Here is a 25231-nt window from a genome sequence, read left to right on the forward strand (position 1 = left end):
CCGAGGATGGGAGGGTTCATGCACTACCTAGATCCTGCGTATGTACAGATGAAGCTTCGCTCACATTTGCACGGCCCAATTCCTAACACACCATGGACTGGTAATATGGTATGTTGGGGACACCTGGTCTAAGACATACAGTGAAATGATTTCCTAATGTGTCATGTGACGCTGTTACCTTGATTCGTGGTTTCCAGTCTTTTATATGGAATTTAATAATTTAAATGTAAATAATCATGAGTGATAGCACTAGTCAGACAGAATACATAGTCCTCATTTCTTTACTGATTACTTCACTGTAGCTTTTTTCATATTCATAGATACATTATGTTATAAAGAGACCTTAAAGGGATGAAATACCTATTTACATTTCAACAAATGTGAAGTACTGTTTGCATATTTGAACAAATTAACACAAAAATAGTAATTAAAATATTTTGATTATTAGACCTCCAAAATGTGTAGTGGAAAGATTTGGTAACATGTACTTACTCCACTCATTTACCAATGCCATAACTGTCTACCTCCTCTTACTTTGTTCCCCATAATGTCCTCCAATGACTCTTAAGATCTTTCCCCCGCTGCCTGTATTATATTGCTAAACACTAAAAGAATCCCTTCATTAGAATTTCATATTGTCTCCGTCAATTTTATTTTCAGCTCATTTTCAAATGAAATAGAAACATACCCACCAGATTTTTACATATTCAAAGTAGTGAACTCATGTTTTTGATATATGCTAGGAAGTATCTGTTTTGCATCTAAACCCACCTTCCTTATTTTAATGACATTTTACAGAAGGTGGAAAACACCTGGACAAAACATTGGAGCGGGGGGGGGGGGCGGGGAGAGTACTAACTGAAGGAACAATGCATACATTTCTTTTCATTTCCTTCCTGTTTGCTAACATAAAGACATCCAAGAAGCTCACTATTTACACACCACAATTCTGATTCTCAATTGCCCTGCACTTACAATAATCTTTTATGCCAGAATGTCTAAGGTGGCTAAGTCATTCATTTTTAAAACATGTTCAAGACTGGAAAAACTAGTAAGCTGCATTGTAACTCATGGTTGCTAGATAATTGTTTCTCCTACAAATTTAATACTTATTTTTATACTGAATTGGGAGGTTAACTGCCTTGAAACATTTATATGGAAAAAAATGTTTATGCAAAAATATAGGAAACTTAAAACAGGAAATGCTAAGCACTTTGGAGGCACCTGTTGTACCAACACAGGAAGTTATGTATTTATTGGTTTAGACAATGGTCCACTGCGCAAATGGCTATGAAAGAGTTGTGTGAGAGAGATGGGGAAGAACAAATACAGATGAACGAATTTAGGTCAATGTATCCATCTGGGAACTTGGAGTTCCTCAATCAATGGTGGGTTGCTCCCTGTTCGCACCGGTCCGCAAGAACCAGTAGTAAAAATTTGTAGTAGTTCAGAGAACCGGTAATAACATTGGCTGGCCACGCCCCCAAACCAGTCCCCGGCCCAGTCGCCGCTCACTTACCCCCCCCACCTCATCAGACTTTTTTTTTCTTTTAAAAGCATTTTTTCTACAACCTCTTCAGCCGAAAAAAATGCTTTTAAAAGTAAAAAAAAAAAAAAAAGCCTCTGATGATCGCGCGGCTCAGCTGAGATCATCATAGCCTTTTAAAAGCATTTTTAGCCGAAGAGGTTGTAGGGGAAAAAATGCCTTTAAAAGCCTCTGGCTATCCCAGCTGAGTTGCCTGATCGTCAGAGGCTTTTAAAAGCATTTTTTTCTGCAACCTCTTCGGCTGAAGAGGTTGTAGGGAAAAAATGCCTTTAAAAGCCTCTGGCAATCCCAGCTGAGTTGCCTGCTTTTAAAAGTAAAAAAAAAAAAAGTTGGCCACGCCCATCCAGTCACATTACCCCCACCACCAAGCCATGCTCACAAAATAAGCCACGCCCACAGAACAAGTAGTAAACATTTTTAGAACCCACCTCTGCCCTCAATGATAGGTGCCTGGACTAGGAATGCAGTGAATTTGAGGTTATAGCAGAGTACACCAACTCACTCACTGGGATGTCTTGACAGTCTGAAGTAGAAAGGCACGCATTTCCGACACCCAACTTTGTTTAACAACAACTGCTATCTTTCTTCCCCCCAACTAGCTTCACTCAATTAATCTGCTATAGCAAGACAGATGCAGTTTTATATTTCAATAAATATATTTTCCCAATGGATAACCTGCTCCTTGTGGATGCAGTGAATATGTGGTTGGTGAAGCTCAGATTTCTAGAAATCCAATAAACCAGCTCTTGCAAATCTTATCTTAGTCTGTATCTAGCACAGAAAAACCTTACCACTTCTGCATCTACCAAATGCAAGATTAATTCAGAAAACAGATTTGATAGATGAGTTAAAAACTAAAAAAAACCAACCCTTTCAAGGTTTTTTTTTTTGAGCAGCAATAAGATAGTATATTAACAATCTCTATAGATGAAATTATTTCTAGATTTGGAAAACAAGAAGATCTGATGTATTTCATCACCCTAAATTTTCTTCTCCTCTCTAAAGCACTATGTGTGCACTAAATATCTCAATCTGTATCTAAATGATGCATCCTTTCCCAAGATGTTGTGCACCAAATGTGAGAAATCTTCAACTTTCATAATCATGAGCCAGCAAAACCAATGACTGGATATTATGTTGTCTAGATATTATAGGAAGTGAAATCCACCCCATCTGAGGGCAAGCCAGGACAGTCCTATTGCCTACTGGGGATTATGTCTGAAGGCTATGCTTAATCCAAAGGAGTCTTGAATTCCTTGATTCCAAAGGAATCTCAAATGTCTACTGCTGTACTGGAATGAAGTCAGAATATTCAGTAGCCTTCCACCGGGGAGAAAGAGCTGACCATGTTAAACAACTGCATATGCCTGCAAAGTACATTTGCAAAAATGTGAATCTGTTTAGCCTGGCTTTAAATAGGAACCACCGGCCCAGGCAATGCCAAGATATCACTTTTCATCTTGACCCAGCACCGGATTCAACCTTTAGCTTTACAGCAGAACATTCAGGACGGCAAATAGTATGCATGTATCTAGGTTGGTAAAGACAAACATTCTACCAACATGTTAAAATACCGAATACGTTTAAAATGTAATTTGCCTAATTTCCTTTCCAATTTCTCATTACATTTTTTCTAGTTTTTGAAGGTTATTGCCTTCCCTGCCCCCATATTAATGGAAGGAGATGAAAGCACAAAAGTTTATTTCATAACTTTCCTTCACCAACAGCTGTTGCTGCTGTCACTGCTGAGCAAGCAGTGCTTCAGGCAATTATTGACTTTACTGAATCCTGTGGGGTGGGGAGAGATTTCCTGGATAAAATCTGAAAAACACCTTAAACATGTTTAAAATTCTGTTTCCTGTCAAAGCATTATTTCTGCAGAGTAAGAATGCTATCTAATCAGTCTTCATAGTGACACTTAACATCTTTGAAGTAAAGAAGCCTCCCCAAATCTTTTATACATTATCACAGTTGACTTTTACAAAAAAGAAAGAAAAAAAAGTAGAGACAGATACCGTTAAGTCAGTGTACAGCTTCCCACAGGTTCCTTTTCTGTATACTGTATACATGGGGGAACAGCATTTGGATATTTACACTATTAAAATGCTCTTTTTTATTAGTGATAAATAATATACACTGTTGTGTAAAGAGAGACCATCACAAATGACCAAGATCCAAATTTCCTAGTAGAACAAAGGGTTGCTTAACCAGGTTCAAACTAGGAGGGGGGGAATATTCTCAGTGGACTTTGAAAGAAAAGATAATATGTAGGAAATAGCTTGATCAAGCAATGTGCAAACTATGCTACTTCGTTTTTATTACTGATTAAAACACTTGTATACTACCGTTCATAAAATAACTTTAAGTGGTTTGACATTAAATAAACAAATCAAGTTAAACAATCAAAGACATGAATAGGTATGAAAGAAGAATTTGTCCCTATGCGAGAGACTTAGGTATAAAGATCAGTCTTTGGTACCAAAACAATGCAGCAATGAGACCACTGAATGCTAGTGGAGAAGAGCATTCCACAGAGCAGGCATCCTTCCCGAGGAAGGTCTGACTGTGTAACTGTAAGGTGACAATCTACATGTTGAAACTTGCAATATGATCTCCTTCAACAATCTCAGTATTTAGGCAGTTTAGAAGCAGAAAGTCAATCTCATAGACCAAAGTCATCCATATATTTATGCATGAATAGGAAAACCTGCCTGTGGCCCAAAAGCAGATTGATACACCGTAATATGATGGGATCATATTGCCCAGAGCATGTGCCCAATGCAACAACCTGACCTCTTATATTCTGTGTTCATTGAAGTTTTAGAATAATCCAAATATGCAGTTAACCAATGCTTTGACAGCAGTGGCCATACTATTCTTCTTTAGGAAAAGACAATTGTGATACACAGGAAATACCTGTCACCCGGAAAATAATTGACAGTTAATAATAATTGACATTACCTGCTAATGTCAATATTGATCAAACGGTTCTCCTGATGATTGCAGGATCCGGACTACTCCCACCCTATTGGCCTTCCAGAAAGCAATGAAGACCTGGCTTTTCCGGCAGGCCTGGGGCCGTTGATCTCGCTGTTGCAATCTTGCAAGATCCGGCCATGAATGGTGTGCATGGGCTTTTAATGTTTTTTTAAAAAAATTTAAATGTTTTTTAATAATTCTCCTATGTTCTTTGTTGTATTATTTTTTGCTGTAAGCCGCCCAGAGTCCCTTGGGAATTGGGCGGCATAGAAATTTGATAAATTAAATTAAATTAAATCCACTGGATTCATATAGACGGTTAAAAATTATTTGGGATATGATTATGCTTTGTTCAACTGCCATGATTCTAAGGTACTGTCATTCGATGTTATTTTCTAATACAGTATCTGCAAGTTGGCATGTCTCCAAAACCATCTCATGGAGCTGATTCAGAAGGATACCAATGGTTAATAGTACAAAAAAGCTGCAGGATCAACAAAATCACACTGTCATCTCTTTTTCATAGAAGGTCATCCATCAGGTCATCCAAGGCTAATTCGGTCTTTAAATTGTGTCTGAATCCAGGTTGAAATTCAACATAGCTGTGAATTTTTTTCAACAAGATGAGAATACTACACAGATGCACAGTATTATCCCTCTCCAGCTCCTTGCTCCCAAAGGAGGTACTTCGATGAAAATAATACTTTACATGTTTTGTCCCTCAGAAGGGGGTAACTACTGCCTCTTTAAGAAGCTGGCAACACAAGCTACCACTCAAAAATGTGCTCAACCACTTTTCAGATATACTTAGCTCAGCTAGCTCTAACAGCCAAGAGGGGAAGGGGTCAAGAGGTGCAGATTGATCAGCTACAAGCAGCGTGTCCATATCCTCAGGCCTTCAAAACTGAAAGCACTAAGACATAATTGAACCAAATGATGCACCAGATACTCTGTCAAAAGTAGAATACGAGATGACATGAACATGATTTCATCTTCCAAATGTCTTGCAAATCGGTCATAGCAGGCTTTTGGGATTATCAAGGGCAAATAACAAGACCTTAATTATTCTGAAGAGCTCTGCTGGATGTCTATTTGAGGATGCAGTGGAGATTACAAAGTAAACTTTTTTGCAGCCTCATCACAAATTAGTAGATATACAGTATGCATGCCTGGTTGGACAGACATTTTAACTTTTTCTTAGCCTGTTCCATTATTCTGTTTCAGAGAATCAGGGACAAATTGCGGTTCTAAATGGTCTGAGAAGACATTTGAGACTGACCATATCAGTAGCTCATTTTTCTCATAATTCCATTCTCAATCAGAGCCTTGACAGGATTCTTGCCCTGGTTTTTACAAACTCTCCTGGAGGATTTAGAAATTCATTGGATTCCCTAAGTCTTAAGATGGATCACATTTGTGGGCCCCTAATCCTAGCAGAAGAGGCATGCCACCATGGAACCAACACTCACCAGATGACAAGACAGCCAAATAGCGTTTGTCATCACCACTACCCCATATCCAGTCTACCCCTTCAGAGACTGAAACAAAAAATTAGTTGACAGTAAGCCTGGCCCTACACACCAATTTGATAACAACTAGACAGTGTCATGGCTCCTATTTTCCCCATAACAACCCAGTGAGGTGGACTGGGCTGAGAGAATATGACTGGTCCAAAGTCACCCAGCTGGCTTTCATGCCTACAGTGGGACTAAAACTCAGTCGCCTGGCTCAGTTCTCTATGGAACAGCACATACAAGTGAAAATCACCCAACCATTCAAGCTATGACATGTGTGTTCAAAGAAAACATCCAGCTCTGTCTCATCTTTCATCAGAACAGAACAAATGATATGGAACATCAGTTCTCACCTAAGAGTATCCAATCCACACATCCTAAATTCATCTCCTTACATCAAAAGACTTAGGACTGACATTATTATAAGCCTTAAAAGTTGCTCCTACAGAGCAAGTAACCCTTTTAAAGTTGCTTTCCAGTCCCAGCAGCATGTTCGAAATAGACCTGTGGCAGGGAAACAATCTATAGTTGGTTATGAAGCAAAAACCCAAGCACCTCCTAGATGTTAATAGAGCTAGAACAATATGCCTCCTATTTCTCTTGAAAGCCAAAAAAAAAAAAGAAAAGGCAAGGAAAGGTTTTGTAAGAAGAGCTAGTAGGTTCTAATGAAGTGGAATGCCTTTCATCTGCCTTCCAACTTCCTTAAACTCTTAGTAAGTTTTCATTTGGTTGATTTCAGCAATTAAGAGTTACAGTTCATGTTTCATATTAAGACAATGCATACTTTGAAAATGACTCAGAAGAACAAGCGGACAAGCGCAGCATCTTTCTGCTATCCTTTAAAATTCTTTTTTTTTCTTCAGATCTCAATGCAAACCTAAAATAAGATACCCCAGCTTTAAAAGCTGCATTAAACAGGCACAGATTTAATGATCTGATTTATTAAGGCTGCAGCAGCGTATTTTCAGATTTGCACAGAAGCTTGAAGAAAGGAACAAGCTATTTAACGAACAGAAGAGAAGCACTGTAATCAAACAAATTCTAAAGCTGTTCTTCCATATGATTTTTGTAGCATTAATGGTGGATTGCTACCGGTTCACGTGTACCGGTGGCGGAAATTTGGCCAAGGCTGTAGAACCGGTAGCAATGGCCGGCTGGCCACGCCCCTGAACTGGTCCCCCAATCGCTGCTTGCTCGCCCCGGCTGCCATGTTCGTTGCTGCCATGTTTTTCACGCACGTGCATCCTATTGCCTTGCAAGTCCAATGGGATATCCATGCGCGAATAACATGGTGGCGACGGCAGCATGGCAGCAACAGCAGTAGCTTTTTCCATGGCTGCAAAGCTTTCTGGGTGGGGCGGCCCCCTCCCCACTGGCCAGCGGCTCCCAAATCCACTGCCATTGCAGCCGCGGTGGGGACGGGGGGGCAGCTTGCCGGGCCAGTGGCTTTGCCCTCCATGCTGCCCCTGCCCTCTCCTGCTGACGCCGCTGCTACTGTCTCCTGCCACCGACTTTCCTTCAGAGGTGCATGGAAGATCTAGAAGGTAAGACTGACACTGGCGGGTGGGTGGGTGAGGGAGAGCCGCTGCACTCTGCCAAAGAGCTGACTCATGGGGACACGGCGAGGCTCACTCACCTTTTGGGCCTGGACGCCGCGTGGCTAGAAAGCTTGGTGGGCTGGGCAGACCTCTTCCCGCCGGCCAGTGACTCTCGAACCCACTGCCTTTGCAGCCACGGTGGGGACGGGGTTGCACGGGGCAGCCAGGCAAGCTTTGCAGCAGCCGCGTGGCTGGAAAGCTTGCCGGGCCAAGCAGCCCCCTTCCCACCGGCCAGCCCCATTTCTGCCGGCCAGCGGCTCCCAAAGCCACCGCCTTTACAGCCACGGCGGGGATGAGACAGGGCAGCCAGACAAGCTTTACAGCAGCCGCGTGGCTACAAAGCTTACCCTTCCCGCTGGCCAGTGGCTCCTGAAGCTGCCTGAGTTGTAGCCACGGTGGAGATGGGGGGGGAAGCCCGGCAAGCTTCCCAGCCATGTGGCTACAAAGCTTGCCCTTCCTACTGGCTAGCGGCTCCCGAAGCCTCCTGAATTGTAGCCATGGGGGGGGCAGCCCAGCAAGCTTCCCAGCCACATGGCTATGAAGCTTGCCCCTCCTGCCACCCAGGGTGGCTGAGGGTTCGGAGCTGGCACACACCTATGGCTTCCTGATTGCCAGGGCTAATTGGGAAATCTAAGATGGAGAGACCTGGTCTGTCCCGAACTTTTGAAGTTGGCGGGCTCTGGATAAAAGTTGAAACCTGAGTTTCATGCTGACCTAGAGATTTTTGTTGGAATCCTGGTTTAAGTTTTGGAGAAAGACTTAATTCACCCTAAACTTGTGACAGCTTTCATCAAACCTTAGAGAGAGAGAACGAAAGAAAGAAAGAAAGAAAGAAAGAAAGAAAGAAAGAAAGAAAGAAAGAAACAGGGAGAAAGAAAAAAGAAAGAGAGAAAGAAAGGAGAGAGAGAGAGAGAGAAGAGAAGGAAAAAGGAAGGAAGAGGAAGGAAGGGAAAGAGAGAGAGAAAATTCTGTGCTATTATTTTTAATTGTTCCATTATTTATCATGTGTTAATATTTTACACTATCCCTACACCTAGAGTGATTTTACTGCCTTTTTTTGCCCAGGGCTACCACATTTTTCAGAGATTTATATGCATTCAATGTCTATAGTCCAGAGCATAAATATGTGTGTGTTTATTTTGTACATCAGGTTGCATAAGTCCAGCTTAATATGCTATTCCTGGTATGTGATGTTTTGTATGTAGAGAAAGCAGCACTCTTGTGATCTTTGACTTTTAGACTTGCTGTCAAACATCAGTCATAATACTAATTACTGTTTTGAACAATATGCAGGTTGTATTACATGAATGGCTATTCTCCATTGAGAGTGGAGACAGCAGCCAGCGTGGGTAGTGCCCATCCAATCAGCTTGAAGGACTGAGCCTGCCAATTATTCTTAGTCCCGCCTCTGTTGCCGGGCAGGCCAGCTTTTGGCTCAGTCCTTCAGCGCTGGCTGGTGTGTGGGACTGCTCTCTGGTTAAATTCTCCCCTTTATCTCTTTCGTTTTGAATTCTTTCGGATTTCTCGACTTGGACTGTTCAACTATTCTTTGGTGATTCGATTTGGACTTATCTGCATTTTCCGGCTGACCTGGACTGTTCTGACTACGAGTTTGAAGGTTTTGTGAGTAAGGCAAGGCCTCGTTAACATCGGCCTCCCCTGGCCTTGCCAGGGGCGTGGGTTTCTTCGTCCCCTATTCCCTCAAGGAGACTCTTTTAACTAATTTGAGCTTCGAGGGACATTTGCTCTTGCTACGATCTCCTCATTCCTTCGTTTAAAGTCATTCCTCGCTCCCTTTATTTATCGGCAATTTCGGCGGGCTTTTAATCAGTGGCGCCCTCCATTTTGGACTCAAAATTTCCCACTGTTGGGGGGGAGCGCCTGTTTGCGGCCTCCGAGCCTCGTTTCCTGCCGGAACGCTCCCTTTGTGGCCGTTTTTGCTTCACCTACTTAATTTGAATGTTACGAGTGGCGGGCTTATTTATTCTGCGGAGGAGCCTCGCGCCCCCATCTCTGCGCTACTGCGGCCTGTTACTGCGGCCCTGTTAATTACCTCGTGGCCACTCTGCGCAGTTTATTCAGGTTGCTGGCTTCACTTTGCAGCTGAGGAGCTTCGCGCCCCCCCCCTTCGTTAATACAGAAGCCCGGTTCCGGAGACCTTCAATTAACGCCCAGTGGAGCTTTACGCCCCCTTCTCTGTTGCAGCCATTGTTGTTGGGGGCTAACTGCCATTACTGATTAGTGGAGCTTCGCGCCCCCACTCGTGTCCTGATTTTACAACGGTCACAGGACTGTGGCCTTGATTTGTCTGTTGGCCTTCCCCCCCCCCCTTCACACTTCTAATTAGTGGAGTTGCTACGCTCCCAATTTTTGATCTATCTGGCCTTGGGGGATTATAATTAAGTGACAGTTTATTGAGGCTGCCTCGTGTGGAGTTCCTCTCGCTCCCTCTTATCTATTCAGAGTTGATCAGTGAAACACAGTCTGGTGTGTAGGGAGTTTTGTTCCTACCTTCTTTGGCTGCCATGCCTAAGGCCCTTTCTAAGTCTAAGCACGGCCGTAAGGCTAGTGCAGATGAAGTTGGCCAATCAGACTCCACGTCTGTTACCCAGCATTCTGCAATGCAAGATTTCAGGTCTCATTCCAGAACTTCTCAATCCTCACGCTCTCAGCGCAAGTCTTCCACACGTGACGTGTCTTCCTCTTCTTCTAAAGTGGAAAAGCGTAGAGACAAAGTTTTGACCAGGTTATGTGACAAGGCGTGTGCCCAGTTGCCTCCAGCCACTCTTCAACCCCCTACCTCTCCTAATCCACCCCCAGTCGCGGCTCCTTCGCCTTCTCCTGATCAGCTATCCCTGCAAGATTGCCCAATGTCGATTTCCGACGAAAATTTGTGGGGTCCTGACTCAGTTTCTCAACAACCGGTTCCTGATCCAACTAGAGTACAGGAGGCTCCTTCATCGGATCCGGTGCCTGTCCGCTCCTTGGATCCTTCCATTCTTCCAGACCACCTGCAGCAAATGATCGAGGCGGCGGTTCAGAGGTCCTTGGCCGCCCGTTCGGGCCCCTCCAGTCAACATGGATCGGTGAGTTTTCCCCCTGCTCGGCAGCTCGCAGTGACGAAGAATGTTCACATTCTATTCGATCCGCTTCTCCTACTTCTTCTCACTACAGTCATCCTTCAGCCTTCATCGACGAAGGAGATCCTGATTCTGACCTCTCGGAGGATGAGAATCTTCCCCCGGATCAGCCGGCTTTCACAGGTCTCTTTCCTCAAGCCTTGTTCAAATCATTACTCTTCAAGGCCGTTAATACGGCCCGTCTATCCTCTCCAAATGCGGATCCGGCGCCCCCTTCATCTTCCTCTGGATCTTTGGACCCGATGTTCGCAGAACCAGCTAGGCCTATAACATCTGTTCCTACCCCTCCTCTCTTTCTGGACGTCGTGAAACGCCAGTGGGAATCTCCGGCTTCTGCTCCCCTACCTTCGGCTAATGATAAAAGAAATTTTCAAGTATCCTCGGATCTGGAAGCTCTTCTTCAAATTCCTTCGGTGGATGCCCCAGTTGTAGCTCTTCTTCCTAACTCCAATGTTCCGGGCGAACTGGACGAAGGGCTCCGTCCTGACGAACGCAGATCTGATCAAGTTCTTCAAAAGGCATTTCAGAGTTCCTCCTGGGCGATTAAAGCTACCACTACAGCATCCTTCTTTAATCGCACAACGTTGCTTTGGTTGCGGCAGTTACAAGAGAAGCTAGCCCCCGGAGATACTCATATCAAACAAGACCTGAATAAAATCGTAGCCGCCGTACAATTTTCAGCTGACTCTACTCTGAATGCTGCCAGGTTTTCGGCGAAATCTTTGGCTTCAGCAGTCACGGCTAGGCGTTTATTGTATCTCCATCACTGGCAAGCTGATGCCAGACATAAGTGGCGATTGGCTTCGGTCCCCTTTAAGGGCACGAAGCTTTTCGGGGATGCTTTAGATCCCTTCCTCACAGAAACCAGGGATAAAAAGAAGGTCTTAGCTGCTGTGTTCCTGAGAGGGGCACCTTGTTTCTCTCCTTACCCTTCTCGTTCCTTCTCCAGAGGTGCGGATGGGGGGTCCTCCTTTTCTTCTACCTTCCCCTCGTTTAGGAGAGATGGGTCTTTCAGCAGGCAGCGGGGTTCTTCCGATAGATCATTCAGGGGACGTCCCTTTAACTTTAAACGGCCCTTTCGAGGGGGAGGAGGTTGCTTCGCCCGTCGCCGTCGCTAATTGTCCTTTGGATCCTCCCATTGGCGGTAGGTTGGGTCTTTTTGCCTCTGTCTGGGAAGAATCCACTTCGGACAAGTGGGTCCACACCACCTTAAAATCTGGGTTGGCCATTGAATTTATTGCCCCCCCCTCACACCTTTGTCTGCTGCCCGATTTCTCGTAATTCCGTCAAAAAGTCCCTTATGGATTCATCGATTCAGCATCTCCTGACTATCAGGGCTATCCAACCTGTGCCTCCCTGTCAGGAGGGGTCGGGATTCTATTCAAGGGTGTTTCTAGTCCCTAAATCATCGGGAGGGTGGCGTCCCATCCTGGACCTCAAACGTTTAAACAGATACGTTGTGTATCGAAAATTTAAAATGCAATCATTAAAATCTATTCTGGACGGTGTTCGGAGGGGCGATCTCCTCTCTTCCATTGATCTAACGGAGACCTACCTTCATATCCCTATCCTCCCTTCCCATAAACGGTTTTTGAGGTTTTGTTATGACGGAGCTCACTATCAATATAGGGCTCTCCCATTTGGCCTTTCTTCGGCCCCCCGCACCTTTACGAAGGTGTTGGCTGCCTTGGCGGCTCAGCTCCGTCTCCGCTCAGTCCGTCTCCTGTGTTATTTAGATGATATTCTGTTGTTGTCCCCTTCTTTACAGCAAGCTGCTTTAGATATTCGTTTGACGATTGAGACTCTAGCGGCTCACGGTTTCTGTTAATTTGGAGAAGAGCCATCTCTCGCCCTCTACTAGGTTAGTTCACTTGGGTTCCCTGATTGACTCTCTTCAAGGCAAGGTTTTTCTTTCTCCCGATAGACAGGTTAGTCTACGGCAGTTAATTTCCCGAGTTGAAAGGAGCCGGGTGGTTTCCCCCATGTCTTGTCTCAACTCTTAGGTAAAATGATATCCACAATAGCTATTGTTCCCTGGGCTCAACTCCACGCCAGGGAACTCCAATGGTTTCTCTTGCCTTTGCAGAAGGCCGGCAGAGGCACTTCATCGAAGCCGATCCCTCTTCCTCCTGCGGTGCGAAGATCCCTCCGGTGGTGGCGCTCCCCTGCTCTCTCGGCGGGTTGCTTCTTCCTCGAGCCCTCGAGGGTGGTGGTGACGACAGATGCCAGTCTCCTGGGCTGGGGAGCTCATTGCCAAGGTCAACTGGCTCAAGGGACTTGGACACTCTCGGAAGCTCGGCATCCCATCAATTGGCTGGAACTGAAGGCTGTTTTCCTTGCTCTAAAGTCATTCCGTCACCTGGTCTCCGGAACCCACGTCCTTGTCCTCACGGACAACGTCGCCGCAAAGGCTCATTTGAACAAACTGGGGGGCACCAGGTCGAAGTCTCTTCTAACCCTGGCAGTTGCGTTGGGGGTCTGGTCAGAGCGCCACCTGTGTTCCCTTCGGGCGGAACACATCTCCGGGGTACAGAATGTTCAAGCGGACTGGTTGAGTCGCCGGCAAATAGACAACGCGGAATGGCGCCTCCTCCCGCTCCTCTTCCAGGAACTGGCTCTTCGCTTCGGCCGCCCAGTGATCGACCTGTTCGCGACTCACGAGAACTCTCAACTTCCACTGTTCTTTTCACGGTACCCTCATCCTTGAGCAGCCGGCGTCGACGCTCTTCGAATTCCTTGGCCTTCGGGCCTTCTGTACGCTTTCCACCCGACGGCCCTCCTTCCCAGGGTCATCCGCAAGATTCTATCCGAGCGAGCGGAAGTGATCCTTGTGGCACCTCATTGGCCTCGGAGACCCTGGTTTGAGGACCTCGTGTCCCTATCGGTGACCCCATCGTGGCGCATCCCTCTCTCGGACAATATTCTCTCGCAAGGCGCCCTGCAGCACCCAGACCCGGCCTGGCTCAATCTAACCGCTTGGAGATTGAGCGGTGCACTTTGAGAGAGGTACAAGTCCCGGCAGATGTTGTGCATACCTTGCTATCTTCTCGACGGCCTTCTACGGAACGCATTTACTCTGCCACCTGGCGGAGTTTCTACAACTGGTGTGGTCAGGTCGGTGTCTCGCCTCTTCAACCGTCAATTATTCATATTCTGATGTTCTTACAGAAGGGCCTCTCCCAGGGTCTCTCTCCTAACACTCTCCGCCGTCACATTGCAGCTTTATCGTCAGTACTTACCTGCAGCTCCTTGTCGTCTCTGGCTCACCATCCCTTGATCCGCCGTTTTCTTCGGGGAGCGAAGAATTTGTGTCCTCCTGTTCTGCATCGCTATCTGACCTGGGATCTGCCTCTGGTCTTGCAGTCTCTTACGTGTTCCCCGTACGAACCACTGCGGACTACCAGTCTCAGACTTCCCACCTGCAAGGTTGCCTTCCTGGTGGCCATCACTTCGGCTCGCCGCATATCTGAACTCGCCGCTTTGTCCACCCGTTCGGACCTTTGTGTTTTCCATGCTGACCGGGTGGTGCTCCGTTTGGACCCTACATTCGTGCCGAAGGTCAACTGTTTTCCACCGTGCCCAGAAACTGGTCCTTCCAAATTTCTGCCCCCAGCCCGCGCATCCTCGGGAGCGTCGTTGGCACTCTCTTGATGTCCGGCGGGCGCTGCGAATATATCTGAAGAGGACGGCTCCCTTCCGTCATTCGGAGTCGCTTTTTGTCTCCTTCTTACCTACCTCTCAAGGCAGTAAAGTCTCTCCTTCAACCATCGGTCGTTGGATTCGCCAGACTATTGCCTCAGCCTACGATGTTAGATCCCTTCCGCGCCCTTCAGGTTTGACAGCTCATTCCACCCGCAGCGCGGCTACGACGGCAGCTTGGGCTACACAGGCTCCCTTGCTGGAAATTTGTAGGGCGGCCACGTGGACTTCTCCTAGCCCCTTCATCAGACACTACAAACTCGACCAGTTTGCGTCAGCCGAAGCCTCGTTTGGTCGCCGAGTTCTGCAAAGAGTGGTTGCCAGAGAGGACAATGCAGTCCAGCGTGATCCCCCCCCTACCTTCGGGACAGTGAACTTGGGTATGTCCACGCTGGCTGCTGTCTCCACTCTCAATGGAGAAGGATCATTGGTCTTACCTGATACGTTCCTTCTCGTTGAGTGGAGACAGCTGCCAGACCCTCCCTTTATCTTCTTCAAGCTGGACTCGGCATTTCTATTCTCTTCTGTCTTTGGTTCCGTCTTTGTCCCACACACCGAGTCTGTCTTCCAGTCTTCGCCAAAGCTGGCCTGCCCGGCAACAGAGGCGGGACTAAGAATAATTGGCAGGCTCAGTCCTTCAAGCTGATTGGATGGGCACTACCCACGCTGGCTGCTGTCTCCACTCAACGAGAAGGAACGTATCAGGTAAGACCAACGATCCTTTTATATGTAAAATTATGACTGAAATATTTCTGCACCTATATTGGTTCTCACTGTCAGGAAATTTCTCTTTAGTTTTAGGTTTGTTCAGTTTCCATCCATTGTTCTTATTTTGCCTTCTGGTGCTTTGGAAAATACATTGCCTCCCTTCTTTCTGGCAGCCCCTTAAATGGCTGTTGCCTATCACACTCTTGGGGAAAGCATGTGAGCCATTTCCTCCTTTCAGTGGTCCATGAAAGTACATCTATAGTATGTAGATAATAAAGTTGAAAAAAGGTAAACAAGGCACCCCTTGACAAGAGTGACATTGAGTCACACGCCCGCCCAGTCACATGACCACCAAGCCAGGCCCACCCAGTAACATGACCACCATGTCATGCCCACCCAGTCACATGACCAAGCCACACCCAGTCACATGCCCACCAAGCAATATCCACGCCCACAGAACCGGTAGTAAAAAAATTTGGAACCGAACCCTGTGTAGCATGCACAATCCCATTCTATCAACTACTCTGGCTTTCACTAACAGTGCCTTCCAGGACGAAGTAAAAGAACATTTCAAACATTCCTTCTTATAGAGTCCTTGTTCCTAAATGTTAAATGTTTCCAAAGAAATAATCCATAATAGACACGGCACACTCCAAAGGTTTAATAAGTCACAACAGTACACCTATATACAAATATATAGGTACACCTATATACAAATATATAGGTAGAACTTTACCTATTGTTTTACTTATTCATTTTAGATCCAGAATCCATTGAGAAACATGTTTTGCATTAAATTGCCCTGACAAACCACTTAGAAGACTTGCAGCACTGCTGTGCTACTGGATTCCTCTTTTTGAGTAACCTCAAGATCATACTGCATGGTTCTTTGCCTTTATTTACCAGCAGATTTACTTAATGAGTTTGGAAAGCCCTCAGTGAAACACAGGTGCTAAACACTGAAATCAATACAGTGCTACAGAGACAAAGCCAAGCCAAACCGAAACATAAACATGTATCTCATTCAGGAAGGAGAAAAGGGTACCAGCATCACTTACCTTACCACTGGATCTGGGATCGTTTCTGTATTTGCTGGCACCTGAACACCTTTTTCCCACTCTTGCCTCCAGGGATCAGCAAGGATATAGTACTCATCTGGGCTCAGCTGGAAAGAATCTGGGATCTTCATTGCTGTTATCAAGTCGGTGCGAAAAACCTGAAGATGAGAGATGAAAACGACAGTAATGATAATCACTGGCAATGAAGATTTTGAAAGTAGAAACTTTGCCAAGCTTGGAACAGATGAGGGAGCGGATTGGACAAGCTGAAATAGATATGGCCTATAAGGTGGCTCCTTACATACATGCTAAGCTGGCATGTCTGAATTCAGCCAATCAGAAAAAAAAATCAAACCTGGGATCAAATCTGAAGAACTAGAGGAGAACAGCATCATATCATAGAAGGGCTTGTTTATAAAACTGGGCAATACTGCACTGAATAAGGCTGAAAATGATTTGATATTCACAATGCGGGGGGGGGGGGAGTTACTCAAATTTATTTCTGAGCAAGTGAAGCACTGAACAAGGGAGCTAAGTTCCTTTGGAAGTAGAACTAATACTGAGAACATTTAACATTGGAGAAAAAGGACAAGTACTTTTTTATTCAGGTAAATATTCATATAAATGAATATATGCACCATCACCCCCATGATACTAAATGAAATTAGCAACTATTATTCTGGTTTTCTTTCCATTGTGCTACTCTTCCCTTGGACATGTTCTTTCCTTATATTTCCCATGTGCACAGTCTGAATTCTCAAGTATGTTTCATTTTACTATTCATATTAATCAAGAAAACAAACTTTCTCCTCTTAATTTTTAGAAATTATTCTTTTCAAAGTACAACCTTATTGTTAAGGAAAGTACCACTATACTCAAGAGAAAGATCACAAATACTTTATTCACTAATGACCAGAAACACAGGGGGATCTTTGTATGGCAATATTAGCAAGTAGTCTCCAATTTGTACTTTATAATTAGGGATACTCTATGCTTAGAAACCAGTGTATCCTTCGATTTGCCCTCATTTCTCACAGAAATTATTCTGGAACAGCAATATATAGTGTTGCTTGTAACTTCTGAATTGAATTGTGTGTTTGGTATGTATGCATAAGCTAAGAAGCTTTCCTTTTTTCTAGAGCTTCTTAATTTTACTGTAGGGGTAGAAAAAGAGACTAGCCTGTGACAATCTGACATAGCATAGCAAAATCTAATCCTTGGTAATTGACTGCAAGATGATTTGCAGCCTTGAAGTTTGTATTCCATCTCTGCGCATGACAGTGATATAGAACAAAATAAATCACTCTAGTGATTAGTCTAAGCAATTCAAACTCTCACCTCTCATGCTTTTTCAAAATCGGCTTTGAAAAGCCCATACCTCCATCGATAAGCTATAGGTTTGGACAAACTAGCGGATAATATAAGTGTAAGTCTGTTCAAGCCAGAGGTAGGTTTCAGCAGGTTCTGACCAGTTCTGGAGAACCGGTAGCAGAAATTTTGAGTAGTTCGGAGAACCGCTAGTAAAAATTCTGACTGGCCCCGCCCCCATCTATTCCCTGCTTTCCAAGTCCCAGCTGATTAGGAGGAAATGGGGATTTTGCCTTATCCTTCCCCTGCCACGCCCACAGAACCGGTAGTAAAAAAAATTTGAAACCCACCACTGGTTCAAGCATATACCATTGGAATTCCATATATTAATATTCACTTGTCTAACATATTGTTAATATATGTTGAAGAAACTATCTGAAACAAATGGGAAGCCTCTGTTCATAAGTATTTTTTTTTTAAATTACTCTTTTGAAGTGCTTTAGAATGTTACAGAGATAAGTCTTCTTTTTTCCATTGACTTCTCTAAAACTTTGTACTCTATATGATTTCCTTGGAGGAAATGTATACATCCATAAAAAAATGTCTTGTCTGTTGAGAAGTGATAAATAAATATAAATTGTGGGACATAGGAACATACCAGATATACCTATGGATGGACCCCATTTCTCTAACTCTTTTTTCAAGTTCAAAGCCTCACAGGAATTTGATGAATATATGCCATATGCAAGTTAGTATACTCATAGTATTGTACTTCTTCAGGAAGAGAGAATTTGCATATTAGGGTGAACCTATGGCTATTTTTGCACAAAGTCACAAACTAGCCAACTACATTTCAGCCTAATACCTTTTTGGAGCTGAGTGCCCAAAGCATGTGCCCGAAACCCCAAAATGCAATGCAAGTGCTCCCCCTACGCATGCATCCTGCCCCCGCACATGCGCCCGCTGTGCATGCCCCCCGCACATGCGCCCCAGCCCTCCTGCACCCTTTTGGCTTCCAGGTGGTGGAGGAGGCTTTCCAGGCCCAAAGCAGGGCGCGGGGGGGGCTCACATGGCCCCCCCGCTCCATTTTGGAACCTGGAAAGCCTCTTGCACCAACATGGAAGCCAAAATTGGGTGTGGGGGCGCAGCACGAGGCTCCCCCCATGCCCCATTTTGGGCTTGGAAAACCTCCTGCCCCCCACACATGCACCCGCCCCTTCGCGCATGCACGCACCACGCACATGTGCCCTGCCCCCCGCACGGCAGAGACCTGAAGACCAGCTGGCTGGCGGGAGGCACGCACGTCTGCGCGATGGAGCTGGGCTGGGGCGACGGCTGGAGTGCACACAGAGAGGGCTCTGCGTGCCACCTGTGGCATGCATGCGATAGGTTTGTCATCACGGGTCTAGTATGTTGCATCAACCTATTTACATGGTTGGTCATGATAGCAATAGTACTTAAGACTTATATACTGCTTCCCAGTGCTTTACAGCCCTCTCTAAGCAGTTTACAAAGTCAGAATATTGCCCCCAACAATCTGGGTCCTCATTTTACCCACCTCAGAAGGACGGAAGGCTTGAGCTTGGTGAGATTTGAACTGCCAAATTGCAGGCAGTGGCAGGCAGCAGAAGTAGCCTGCAGTACTGCAGTCTAACCACTGCAGCTCAGTAAGCTTCAGGCTATTAGCCCAGAAAAGTGGATTAAGTACATAAATCACAGTTCTATTCAGGTAAGCCTATCATAGCAGTGAATCAGTGGAGTATCTGCCAAATAGAATGAAAACAGTCCTTGTACTGTCTTCAGACACTAGGCAAACAAAAATAGTTTTAAATAAATAATTAAAAAGGACAAACTGTGTCTACCGAACCTAATAGATATGTTCTTACTTATCCAGAAATTTAAACATATGGAGTAATATTCTGATGAAAGTACTCCCTGTCAGCCTTCTCAGACAGAAAACCTGATCAGATGACCTAATTATATTTTCTTGCAAGGCTACATTGATAGAACCTTGAAAGTCTGATGATTCAAATCTCCCACCCTCTCTTTTACAGCCTGAGAAGTTAGGAAGGTTCCTTTCTGAGTTTCTTTCTCTATGGGATACATACTTTTATCAATTATTCTCTGGTAGCATCTGTCTCTCCCCCCCACACACACACACATATACCACGTTGGCCAAGGTCATTCCCACATACCATTAGTCTCACAGGTAAAATATGCAAATACTGTATATTTGTTAAAGAGATAATGACAGTACCTTGAGCTATATGCGATTTTCTTTTGGTAAGTTTATTCACAATAATTTATCAAAACAAGTCTCAACCTCTTAAACAGCAAATAAAACTTTTTGATCTGGAAATAAGCTGAGAACAGTAATTTGTTTTCAGCAATCTTACCTCTCACAGAAAGATCAGTAAGGATCTGGTTCCTTACATGTACAGTAACTGCAATTCTCTGAAAAGCCATTTGTGGATTTACACACATGGGTTTATTATATGCCTTTGCAGAATCCTGTTTGGGTACTCCCACTATACATCCTGCCAAACCTAATGGATTCTAAAAAATGGAACTTAAACAGGAGCAAAAACCCAATTTTCCAACCAATTTTCCAACTACTCAAGATGAAAACCAACCTAGAGCTTTCCCAACAGAACAATTAATTAGCACAACAGCTTGCCTCCAGAAGTTGTGGGTACTCCAATACTGGAGGTTTTTAAGAAGAGATTGCACAAGCAATGGTATAGGGTTTCCTGCTTGAGCAGAGGGTTGGACTAGAAGACCTCTAAGGTCCCTTCCAACTTTGTTATTCTGTTATTCTGTTCCATGTTTCATCAGATGAAACTGTTTTGTACATTGCAAACGGAGATTTAAAACAAACCTCTAGGTTACCAGAACTCTGGAAAATTGACATATGTTTCTCTTCATCTAGTGATCATCCAGATTTTTGCAGCCAAGAACTGTAGTTTCAGCTTGAGATTCCCTTTGCCTCAGAGCAACCATTTGCCCTTAGGATACAGATATTCTGATGCAAAACAAGAGGACAATAGGCTGTCTCTATGTGTTTGATCTCCATGTAATTTTTTCGATTAATTACCTCCTCTATGGCAGAAGAATATTGTGGCAAAAAAATACTACATGAATTAAAATCTATCAGTTTACTTTTGAATAAACCCTTTCTTTTAAACCTTCTTTACACTTAAACTTAACCTTGGACATAATCAGGAAAAGGTTCACCTGCAGATTTATCTTCTTTTCCCTTCCTGGCTGCCAAAAACAAACAAAAGTGCCATTTTTACAGGCAGACAGGCTGCTACACATGTGATAAACACAAAATTTCCTATCTGCTGCCGACATTTACATCTTAATTAAAATATATATATTTACATCATCAGTACTTAGTGATACAAAGAATAAAAGAGCTGTGCACCCCCACTTGCTTCAGAAAACAACTTCATTTTATACATAAAGCATAGAAGTCAAATCAACAAGTTCAAAACTGCTCTACAGCAAAATGCGTTACCATCAAGCACACTTTTATCAAAGTGCATTCATAGATCTGAGAGCGGCATACCAACCAATACTGTTTTTACAGATTTTTGTGGAAACTCCAACAGTCTCCAGAAACAAAAGTGTGCAACAGAATATATAGTGCAAGGATGAATGAACAACCAAGTCAAAAATTTAGAAGAGACTTTTAAATTTTAAAAAGCCATCAGCACAAAATTCTTGGGAACTAAACATAACTAAATTATGCTGAAGAGGCTTGCTCTATTTGGCTGTATGTGTTCCCTCTGTACACTTTATCCTGTTGGTGAGAAGCCTTCAGAATGTTTCTGAAAATTAAGTCATTATTTGACAGCATGCAGCAACTCAGGGTTGTCTGCCACTCTGCCGCCATTAAAAATGAGCTAGACAATGGAATGTTGCAATAAGAAACAGCAGTCCTTCCTTTATTCTGCAGTATAATGAATCTCAATATAATGAAATGTCAATGGCATAAAAACTGGTTTGGTCCAGAAATCTCTTGCTGTCTCGAGAAATGAAGCAAATGGAATAGGAGTAAAAGAAACTTCAACTAGTTTAATTATATTCTATTTCAGAAAGGACTGTTGATCCTTAAAACCAAAAAATATACTAATCCTACCAATTTGTGGGAAAGCTGGGCTTGGTTCTCAACCTGAACACTGGGTGACCTAGTCAGAGAAGATCTCAAATTAGCTTGAGGCACACACCAGGGACATAACTGATAGGTTAAAAGAGTTCAACAAGTTCTCTTAGGAGATGAGCAGGGAAAGTCCTAAATCTTATCAATAGTGAGCAAAATCTGTGGTCAAGGATTCTCAACAAATGTAGATCTGATTCAGAATTGGTTCACGTATCATAAAAATTCCACCCAGGCTGAAACAATTGAAGACAGGCGGGTCCTTCAAAAACAAGGCAAAATGCCATGAAAGATTTTGTAGGTGAAAACCAGCTCCTTGGAATTTCATCCAGAAGCTGGCAGGTAACTAATGCAGTTTATAAAGTCGCAATAACACATTGACATAATGAGAAGCACTCATCCTGCTTTGCTGTACTTTGAATAAGCTGTAACTTTTGGATGGTCTTTAAGGGCAGCCCTGCGTAGAACACATTGCAAAAGTCTAGTCATGAGGTGACTAGAGTATGAGTGACTGTCTGAGTTACCAACTTTATCAGTGAGGAAATCCCTCCTTCTCACTGGTTCAAAGGCTGTGTGAGAGAATCAGAAAAACTCCACCTTAATGCACATAGTTATATTGCTTCTGGATTGAAAGTCATTTTAATAGAAAAGAAAATAATTTTAATAGAAGAGAATATATGGAAATAGTTGACTTGTTGAATTAGCTGTATCCATACTATTTGTCTTCAGCCTTTGCTCTCAACATTCTGACAATCTCCCAGTATCAAATAAATGACTTAAAGGCAATTTTATGCTTTTAATGCAAGGCAAACTACCCTAGGAAAGACTTTGGGGAGAAAAAAACCTTTGTAAGCATAGGGATGATTTACCTCAACAGAAACCTAATACGGAAGTTAATTCATTTAATTCTTAAAGCTTGAGCTGATAACCCAATTAAAGCTGAACTACACAAACATAAGTAACCTTTTTTCTATAATGTCAGTTCCACTTTTTGTACATCAGCAGCTCTTTCTATCCACTACATTTGTTCAGAGAATACTTCCTACCACAACTAAGCAGAGCAAAACTGAACTATCCAGACATTGTCAGGATGCATCTTCCAATAAAAACATAATTAACAGTCTAGTTTTTATAAAGCCTGGGCTTGAGAAAGGTCAGCTTCCTTGAAGTCCCTATCTGCCAATAGAACATAATAGTTAAAAATGCCGCAGTAGCATTTCATTACCTAGCTGGTGTGGAAAAAAAAATAAAACGAGATTAAGATAAATGCTAATTAAGCTTGAGACAGTATCTGAAAAACATCAGAATCCTTTTTGTATATTTTCTGGTTATCAGAGAAGTAAGTCAGCTAATGAAAGTGAAAAAGAAAAAGAAGACCTCCACCGCCATCCAAAGCTAATCTAGTATCTTTTCTAAATATAACAAACATTATTGCTCTTTCCATGTGTTTGCTTTTCTCTGTCACAGTGTCATGCTAGAGGCGGTTTTGAATTATTCAGTATTGCCAAGTAACTATCACCTACAGGGAAAGAGCAAACAAGATAAAGCAAAGCCTTTTACCGTAGCTCTCCAGCTTCTACCAGATGCCTAGTTGACTCAGGTTATCTAAGGCATATCTCGTGTCCATGACAATCTGCTCATTATATTATGGATGTGAGCATTCAATGTCCATTTGAAACCTTGATCTTTTTCTCCTCCATTATTAGCCATCTTACTAAAGTATAGAGAATTCAGAGAAAATTTCAAGGCTCATTTAGGGAGAAAGCTGGTATCTCTAAACAGAGAATCAGGAGGCAGACCTGCTGAGGAGAACAGGAAGTCTGTCTTTGCTATGTTGAACTCCTGGAGGTGATGACATAGGAACAGCTAGGAGGGAACATCGAAACGTGTGGAAAACATGCATAGCATCAGAGTTTAACTTAAAATATTTCTTCACTAACAGTATTGGCTGACCAAGGAACAACTTTTTTAAGTTGCTTGCCTTTTCAGCAATGGGAAATGATGCAACAGAAGCAGATGTTAAAATGTCAGTGTTTTGTCTGGTCAGACACATGTATGTCCAGATCCCATCTAGGGATGGGATCTTATGTGAGAGTAAAGAATGAAAACATGAACTTGAAGATTATCACCGGCAAAAAGGTAGAAGCAGAAAATACTTAAAAAGATCTAGAGAAAAGTACAGAGGAACAAATACCAACTGATACACAAATCCCAAGGTGAACAAAGGGCATTTTAAGAGAGAAAAGATTAGGAGAGGGATTTGCAAATCAAATGGAAAAAGGAGTCCTAGGAATTATTTGTATAGTGGTACTATCACCATAATACCACTAACTCCAAAAGAGGTTCAATGGGATAGCCATTTGATCAAACTTAGTGCTATTATGGGATTCAAATAGAAACCAAAGTGAGATCATGTTTGAATTACAAGAAATCTATAGACTAGCAGACTATATAAACACACACAATATATTATGGTTAGGTTGATATTGCTTTCTGGCTCCGTACTTGCAAAAGCACAGATAGGAATCTCCTGTGGTGTGAACCACTGAAGCAGTTTAGCAGATTTACAAGGAGATTAAAAACTAATTGAACTAACCAGGGTGTATTTATTCATGTATTGCTCTGTCCAAACAGGATCTGAACTCAGTACTGAACCTCTACAAAGGAGATCCCCCATCATTAACCATGCCTCTGTAATCTTAGACTGGTGCAGTAAAATGCTTGCCCTCGTTACCTTCTTCACCATCTACAGATCTTCCTGACCGCAGAGCATGAATGAAGAATAACTCATTTCAATTGACAATCAGCTACATAATAGTTTGCTGCTTTCACTTCATCTACCTCCGACATCTCTATCCCGTCCTCTTTTGTGACAAAGGCATACAGGCAATGAGATCAAACATGTTACAAAAAAGGAATCACCCCCAGGATTTTTTTTTACTGCAGTAGAAGGTCAACCCATCTTTCTCATAAATTCCTTGAATCTTTTTCTTTTGCAAAGGAGCTCTACTAGCTACCATAAAAACAAAATATGTTTGCATGTTTTACTTCCAGCTACTGTCTAAAGACATTGTATATAGTTCATTTTAAGTCACCAGGACAGCTTGATGGGGGTCATGGCTTCTCTTTAGATCAGGGGTGCCAAACTGGCAGCCCGCAGGCTGGATGCGTCACACGCAGGCCACGCCCACCCCAACTCCGGGAAGGGAAAAGACATCGCAAAACGTCACGTGACAGCAACATGACACTGCAAGTTTGACCCCCGTGCTTTAGATGAGCATCCACCTGCCACAGACACTAGAAGCATCTTCTTTACTGAAAAGCTCACACTTTTGAGAGATTCTGATTACCAAATGAGCCAAGACAACTCTGCAAATTGTTTACAATTCCTTGGATTAGAAAATCTAATATTAACAACATTCAAAAGACTCAAAAAAGCTATGGAATAAAAGGTCAGTATTTAGTACAATTTCTCATCAAGATATCTACATAGATTCCAAATGTATGTCTATGGATATT

The 25231-nt window shown here is 43.4% G+C and overlaps 1 protein-coding gene across 9 annotated transcripts in view; it reads right to left on the reverse strand.

The window, feature by feature from the left end:
* JADE2 (jade family PHD finger 2) overlaps window positions 1-25231 on the reverse strand; it is a 216999-nt gene that overhangs the window by 134508 nt on the left and 57260 nt on the right. For all 9 annotated transcript variants that reach the window (XM_070937302.1, XM_070937296.1, XM_070937295.1 and 6 more), the window contains one exon: window positions 16243-16400. In XM_070937302.1, the coding sequence (XP_070793403.1) occupies window positions 16243-16400 (158 nt within the window). The remainder of the gene's footprint in view (window positions 1-16242; window positions 16401-25231) is intronic.

Source organism: Pituophis catenifer, unplaced genomic scaffold (assembly GCF_029215685.1).
Source record: "Pituophis catenifer annectens isolate HBS135680 unplaced genomic scaffold, rPitCat1.0.hap2 SCAF_2, whole genome shotgun sequence".
In the NCBI taxonomy this organism is placed as follows: Eukaryota; Metazoa; Chordata; class Lepidosauria; order Squamata; family Colubridae; genus Pituophis; species Pituophis catenifer.